At 39.2% G+C, this 8,165-nt stretch overlaps 1 protein-coding gene across 1 annotated transcript; it reads right to left on the bottom strand.

Moving 5' to 3' along the window:
- Positions 1 to 6,222: 6,222 nt before the first annotated feature.
- LOC127137326 (uncharacterized) lies at positions 6,223 to 6,795 on the bottom strand. The gene has a single exon (XM_051063799.1). The coding sequence runs from the start codon at positions 6,793 to 6,795 to the stop codon at positions 6,223 to 6,225; it is 573 nt and encodes a 190-aa protein (XP_050919756.1).
- Between the last annotated feature and the right edge of the window lie 1,370 nt (positions 6,796 to 8,165).

Genomic DNA, 8,165 nt, shown 5'->3' with positions numbered 1-8,165 from the left:
AGACAGCTCGAGCTCTTTTGGGTTTTGACAGAAAAATGCAAAAATGAGGAAAATGAGAATTGAGAGAAATGAGTGTTTTCTGTGTGTAATTGATGGCTGCCGCTAGGGTTTTTGGACAGAGAATGATGTTATATACTTCTGTTTTAGCTTGGCTAATGAAGTGCTAATCATGATTATCACAAATGAAGCAATTTTGCCATTTTGCTAAATTTCATCCACTTTGGCAAGGAGGTGTATGCTGCACGAATGGACTTAGCAAACATGTCCCAAATGACATTTCTGAATGTTTCCAATTGGCCAAATGCTTTAAAAATGCTTAATTCAAAAACTCAAATTTGTACCACACTTGAAATTTAAACATGATAGGTTCAAAAGTGCCATTTTGATTGGCAATGTTTTGGTGCATGATGAATGCATTTTTGGAAAGAGGAGGTTAAATGTGGTTTGTTGGAAAAAACCTCACCAATTTTGGCCAAATGGTTTGAGAGATATGGCCTTTTGAAGTTCAAGAAAATTTGAAAATGAATTGATCATATCTTGACAACCATACATGGGAATTGAGAGTTCTTGGACTTTTTGGAAATGGGAGAACAAGATCTTCAACTTTCATGTTGGGCAAAAATTCATTTGAAGCTTGTATCATGATGTAAGTTTGGGATCAAGAAGTTTCCATTTTTGGTAGTTAAAATTACAGGTCCAGTTTCTATTTTTGGAAATTTTCTGTTTGGCTTCAAATTCTTCAATGATGTTGTTTGCCATGATATATGAGGCCTATTTGGACATGAATAAGCTCTCTCAAACCAAATCCATCCATCAAAACCATAAAATCAATCACAGTTGACCAAGTTTGACTTTTTAGGGTTTTTGATTGACTGTGCATTGACTGATGACTTCTGAACATCCAATCTTTGACCAAAACACTTCAAATGGATCCCCAAGTCATGTGAACATGTTGGACCAACCCTAGGGCCTTGGCTCAATGAAAAACACACTTGCTTGCTTGATTGACTGATCTCCTGATCAGTTTGACCTAATTCTTCTGACTGGCTTGCACTTGAGGCAAATGGAACAATGCAATGCTATGCAGTGGACCATGATATGCTATGACCTAATATGATAATGTATGTACAATGATAGGTGCAAATTTGAGGTGCTACAGATCCCTTCAAGGGTTTTCTTGAATAATTCATTCCCCATCAAAACATAAGATAAAACCTTGTACTTGGTTTTTCTTTCTGTATCTATCGAAGGGTCCTTGAGATAATTAATAATTGGATTCTCCAATATGTATCCATTAAGGTATCAATGGCCAGTACTTTAAACTCTTCTTCGTTAGCATATCCTAACTGAGTGCTTTCCAAATCTGTCGGAGACAATCTGGCAGCCATTTCTTTTCCTCTTACTTCGACAAGTTTCTCTAGCTTCTCTTTTGAAATTCTATACCCTGAAGTTATTTGTGCTAAGTCATTAGCTTCTTGGTTTTTTATTCTAGGAACATGTTTTATGTCTATATATTCAAATTTTTTGAGCAACCTATTTGCAATGACAAAGTATATAATCAAATTTTCTTTTATACATTTGTACTCTTTCCTTAGTTACTTAATTACTAATTGTGAGTCTCCTTTAATTTCGACCCTAGTTGCCCCCAATTCCATCAAAGCCTTAAGTCCTGCAATAAGGGCTTCATATGCTTCTTCGTTGTTAGAACAAAGGGGACCTTCGATTCTATATTTGAGTTTTGTTGGAATTCCATCAGGAGAAATTATCATGATCCCAACTCCACTTCCATCCTTATGAGTGGAGCCGTCGAAGAATAATCTCCAAGGTTTTAACTCAACTTGAAGTTGAGGACTTTCGACCACTGCATGGTCTAAAATAAAGTCTGATACTATTTGTCCCTTCATTTCCCTTAAAGGCATAAAGGCTAAAGAGTATTCAGTGAGGGCTAATGCCCATTTGCCAATTCGACTGTGCATTATTGGCTTCGATAACATATACTTAATGACATCAAAGTGTGAAGATACGTATAAAACAATAAGTTTCATATAATACTTGAGTTTAGTACAAGAAAAATGCAAATAAAGACACAACTTTTCTATTGAAGTGTATCTAGTCTCTGCATCATTTAAAACCCTACTAAGATGATAAATGGCTCTTTCAACGTCATCTTCATTCTCTTGTGCTAACATGCTACCTATAGTAGTGTCGGAAGCTGATATATACAATCTCATAGGCTTCTTTCCATATGGTGGTGACAAGATAGGAGGATTTGTCAGATAATGCTTGATCTTGTCGAATGCCTTTTGATGTTCATCATTCCATTCGAACTTCTCTTGTTTCAGGCGTAGGAGGGGAGAGAAGGCTTGAGTTCGACCACTTAAGTTTGAGATGAATCTTCTCAGGAAGTTTATCTTTCCTAATAATGATTGCAATTCTTTCTTAGTTGATGGTGCTTTGGTCTCCATAATAGCCTTCGTCTTATTCTGATTGATTTATATCCCCTTTTTATGAACCACAAAGCCCATAAAATCTCTAGCCTGCACAAAGAATGCACATTTAAGAGGGTTCATCTTTAAGCCATGTTTTCTCATTCTTTCGAATGATTAGCTGAGATGGGTTAGGTGATTTTCGTCTGATATAGATTTTATCACAATATCATCTATATAAACCTGCATAAATCTCTATATATATCATGGAATATAGAATTCATTGCTCGCTGGTATGTTGCCCCATCATTTTTTAAACCAAAGGGCATAACTATCCACTCATAAGTGCCTATTGCCCCTGGACATCGAAAGGCTATCTTGGAAACATCCTCTTTAACAATGAAAATCTGGTTATAGCCAGAATATCCATCAAGCATGCTAAGATATTCATAGCCTGCAGCTGAGTCAACCAACATCTCTGCCACAGACATTGGATACTCATCTTTAGGAGTTGCTTCATTTAGATCACGAAAATCTATACATACTCTTAAAGAGCCATTTTTCTTGATTACATGAACTATGTTTGCAATCCATTCGACATACCTTGTGGTCCTGATGAAATTGCATCTAAGAAATCTTTCGACCTCTTTTTTTTATCTTTGAGAGGATCTCTGGGGCGAATCTCCTTGGAGTCTGCTTGATGGGTTTCTTGCCATCCTTGATAGGAGGCTTCAATTTGACCAGTTCCCTCTTCAAACCAGGCATCTCGTCGTAGTCCCAAGCAAAGCAGTCTTTGTTTTCTCTTAGCAGTTCGATTACTCTTACTTTCAACTTGGGGTCGAGTTTAGTGCTGATGTAGGTGATTCTTTTTATGCTCCCATCTCCAATATCAATTTCTTCAAGGGGATCTTACGCTAACATCTTCTCACTCAAAGTCACTGGATCTTTTTCGAATCCCAGAGGCTCTTCATCATAGATGGCGTCTAACCTCTGGTCTGTTAATTCCATAGGCACATGTTCGTCAGGGGGTTTTGGTTTAAAGTACTCCCCATGTCCTACATTATAAATTTCACCATATGTGGCTTTGTCAGCCATGTTAGTTATCTCAGCTTCGAGAGCCGTTTTTCTTTTGTTCTCAGCCATGTAGGCCGAAATCTTTTCGAAAAAAGAAGAGTCAGGCATAATCCAGGTCTTCATCCCAGCCTGTTGGTCGTACTTCAGATGATTCCCCTTCTTCTGGGTCCCCCATAATTTCCCTATCCCACTGAAAGCCGTTGGGATGTAGAGTCAAGAAATACAAAGCATTTTTACATGGGGAGTAGATGTCTTCAGCTGGGTGGCATGGTCCTATATGAGCCAAGTTCCTGTTGAAGTTCTTCTTATCAATATGGTTCACTTCCTCCATGAAGTAACTTTGGTCAGCTTCAACATTTTCTACTACACCATCTTCTCTCGAGATGGATACCCTCGGATGCATGGTCGAAGAAACTGCCCCCATTCCATGGATCCATTCCCTTTCTAGCAGCAAGTTGTAATTCGCCTTCGCAGGTATCACCATGAACATTTTTGGTCTTGTGATTGATCCAACAGTCAGATCTACTTGTATGACACCCAGAGTCTTCCCTATCTTACCCTCATAGTTTGACAATACCATATTATGAGGTTTAACATCAGTATCGAACATACCTATTTTTTTAACATGAACTGAGGCATCAGATTGACTGCTGCTCCTTCGTCCACCAGAACTTTGTTCACCCCCGCATCTTCAACTTTAGCTCTAATGTATAGGGGCTTGAGATGGTTCTTCATCCCTTGGTGAGGCCTTTCAAAAAGAGCATTCTGCTCTTCGACATCGCCATTGTTGAGAACATAGTAACACATAAGTTTATGGTTCGCCATCTCCACAACATCTTCTTCCTCATTGTCTTCAATCTCCGTCTCCTGATTATATTCGTATGGCAGAACTAATACCACATTGCAATTTATATTAACAGATGACACTCCGTCGGACTCAAAGTCGTCAGTGAGCATTTCTTCCTCCCTTATTTGTTTCGCCTGAACTTTTTATTTGTGTTTTCGTTTTCATATGAAAACAGCTTCCTTCCTAAAGGGGGTTTGGTCGAATTTGTAACGTTTGAGGGGACCTTGATGTTGCTGGATTCTCCAATCTCCCTCGAAGTCATCTCTCTTTCAGCCTTCCTCAACCTCTGATGTCTTCTCCACTGGGACCTTGACATGGGATTCTTTCCTTTGTAGTTCTCCAGTCTGATAGCCTCTCTCTTAGATGTTTGGAACTGTTTTCTATAAGCCCAAGAGGTTCTTCCTCCTTCCTCAAAACTTTTCCACTTTCCCTTCTTCGACCCTGCCTGAGTCCATTTGTCCTCAGGGACTTCTGCCCGAAGCTTAAACATAACTCTTTTCGCCCTTGGGTTAGGGCTGTCTTGCCTCATAGGAACTCCCTTCTTGTCGAATATGTACATATTCGGGTTACCTCCGTGTCCATCCCAACCTTGGTTAGATGGAATTCTCTCAAATGCTTCAGCCAATTCCCTGTTGTAAACTACCCCACAACTGGGACACATCAAGCATTCTGTTTCGTACTTGTAGCAACGCACAATAAAACCAAGAAGGCTTTCTGCATGCTTGGGATACACCTTCAGTAGTTGGCTTTCCTTTCTCCAATTTCTCTCAGTCTTAGTTCGTTTCCATCTTTCATAGTCCTCAGCCACCCTTCGACACATCATGATGCTACACCTTGGGCACAACAACATGTCAAAATTTCTTTTGTGACACCTCCAAAGGTATTCACGTAGGCTCTCATTGGCTTTGGGATAGCCAAACTGCATTCCCTCTTGCTCTATCTTCGGACGCCTCTCCACTTCCTCCGTCTTTGGGGGGGGGGGGGGGGGTTCAGATCCACCATGTTGACACCTAGATTGGCGCCATCAACGATTGAAATTTCCTCAAATTTCTTCCTTAGGCCCTCAGTAGCCTCAGTTGCCTTCCCATTAAGACCTTCAGTGGTCTTTGGTTTGACATCAGCAACCTGTTCACCTTCGACAGAAATTACAAAGGGAACATCATTATTTAGGCCATCAGTAGCCTGCTTTCCAACTAGCACATAGCCTTCAGTTCCTGTTTCCTTCAGAGCCTCCACTTCCACCATGTCAATCATGTTGATTTTGACGGTTTAAACATAATTTGTGTCAGCAATGTTGAGGGGGTCAGCGTCAACTTTCATCTGGTTTCTCCCCATGTCATCAAACTTAAGGTGGCCATCCTTAATTTCATTCTGAATAAGATCCCTGAAAAGAAAGCATTGTGAGGTTTTATGGCCTAAAAAATTGTGATATTTACATAAGCCTCTTTTCCTCCGTTGTTCTAACGGAGGAATTTTGGTATTAGGAGGCACTATCATTTGGCCATCTTTTACTAATAAATCGAAGATTTCATCACATTTGGTAACATCAAATGTGTAAGTCTTTTTAGGAAATCTATCATTCTTTTCAGTTTCGACAGGGTTCGTGCCATTTGAAGGTATAAGTAATTTGCAAGCTTAAGGTGGTGCTTCTTTTAATTCAGCCAAATCTACTTCTAATTCCTCGAGACCATAAGGGTCATTAGAGATTTCAGACTCCTCATCCTTGAGTTCGACATAGGCAACCCTTTCTTTCTTCTTATTCGCTCTGGCCTTTTCAGCTTTTAAACGTTCGACCTGTCGAACCCTGTCTGCTAATTGGGCCATATCTCTTAGATAATGGGTATCTAACTTCTTCCTAATTGTATAGTCTAACCCTCAAGCGGCCATTTTGACCAATTCATGTTCAGGCACTACTGTAAAGCATCTAGATTTCAACAAACGGAACCTATTCAGATAATCATCTATAGGTTCAGTGAATTTTCTTTTAATACTGGCTAATTCCTTAAGACTTATCTTAGTTTGGCCCATGTAGAATTGTTCATGAAATAATCTCTCCAAATGAGGCCAAGTATCTATGGAATTTGGTGGCAAAGTTGTAAACCACGTGAAGGCATTCTTCGTTAAAGAACTGGGGAAATATTTCATTCTTAGGTTCTCACTGTTCGCCAAATCCCCTGCCTCAGTTATGTATCTGGCTATGTGTTCTATAGTGGATTCACTAGTGTCCCCTGAGAATTTGGTGAACTTAGGGATTTTACAACCCCTTGGTAATTCAGTTTGTAGGACGTATTCTGATAAAGGAGAGGTATAATTTGGCCGTCGAAGTCCTGTATTCAGACCATTTTGGGCCATGATTCTCTCTATCATAGTAGTTAAGTCATTTCCATCAATTTTTTCTCGCCTAACCCTATGAATTACTTCGTCTGCATCCTGGTCTCTATTAACCATCATTACTCTCCTAGGTTATTCTTCAGGGACTTCCTGTCGAACTGGATGTTGTTCTAATCTTGCCCCCATGACCCTTTCGTCAGGCGCTTGTCTAGGTGGTCGAACCTGATTTATAGTTGGTTCTTCTTCCTGGATTATAACTTGGTTTGGTCTGTGTCGAACAGAGGACTCCCATCTGCGCTGACAGTTATTGGTATGTTTGGGCATTATCATTGTTAGTCCTATTTACATTCGGTATTAGGGGAGAAAAAATGGTATTCATTTCTCTGGCAAGAACTCCTACCATATCATGGTTACTAGTGTCCATTTGTTGTCTAAAGGCTGCCTGGTTATTCGTTGTAAGGGTAGGTAATAGGGTGGATAATCCTTGTGATTGGGTATTTCGACCTACATGGTTCATGCCAGAACCAGTATTTTGAATTGGCGAAATAATCGTATTATGGGGTTAAGTATATATGGAAGTATTATTTTGAAGTCCTGCCATGGAAATAGATGGAATTCCATATGGGTATTCTCTCCCAGGCCTAAAATTCTCAAATCCTGGTGGCCTACTAGCGGTAGTAGGTGTTGGTTGGTTTCCGACAATTGTCGAAAATGGGCGAGCGATTGAAATTGGATCCAGATGTTGGTATGGCCTGTGTACTAGGGATCTCAGTGGATGCATCAATCGTACTTGTTTCGATTGTGCTTGTTCCCTGGGGAGGAAATTGTTCCCCTTGACTGGTTGTATTAACCATCTTTTTTGTGTATTTTCTTTTGGTTATAGGTTCCGAATCGTTGGCTATCTTACCACTTCTAAGGTTCTTGCAACACTACGATTTTTTAACTCAAAAGAATAACAACAATTTTGTATTATAAAAGTAAAGCAAACTATTATAATTAACAGTTCTTTAGACACGATCCCACCAGGTGTGCCAATTTGTTTACCAGTAATTTCTGACAAACAACCGCTAGTCCACCAATATTATGAATCTTGGTAACTTACAGGATCGACTAGATTGATCCTAGGACATGTGTCTCAAGAACTAGTTTTATGGTGATTTGATTCATGATTAAGTTTGTTTCTGGTTTATGAATGGTAATTAGGGTTCTTTATCTAGCGTTAATGGTACAAAGTAAAAGGTGTTTCGACAATAAACTCTAAACGAAATCTAAAGGCTTATGACTTTAAAGATAAAGGATAAATGGCAGTAATTCTGTAAAAAGGCTTTTTTAAAGATAACAAAGTTAATTGGCAAAAGTAAAGATAAATAACTTGAAGTAAAAGGTTTTAAGTTTTAAAAGGTGATGGAAATAAAGGTTTGACAAAATGTAAATGTAAAAGTAAAAGCAATGATGAAAGATTTTGAAGGTAAAGGCAATTCGACAGA

This window comes from Lathyrus oleraceus, chromosome 4 (assembly GCF_024323335.1).
Source record: "Lathyrus oleraceus cultivar Zhongwan6 chromosome 4, CAAS_Psat_ZW6_1.0, whole genome shotgun sequence".
NCBI classification, from domain to species: Eukaryota; Viridiplantae; Streptophyta; class Magnoliopsida; order Fabales; family Fabaceae; genus Lathyrus; species Lathyrus oleraceus.
This window is presented reverse-complemented; position numbering and strand designations above follow the sequence as displayed.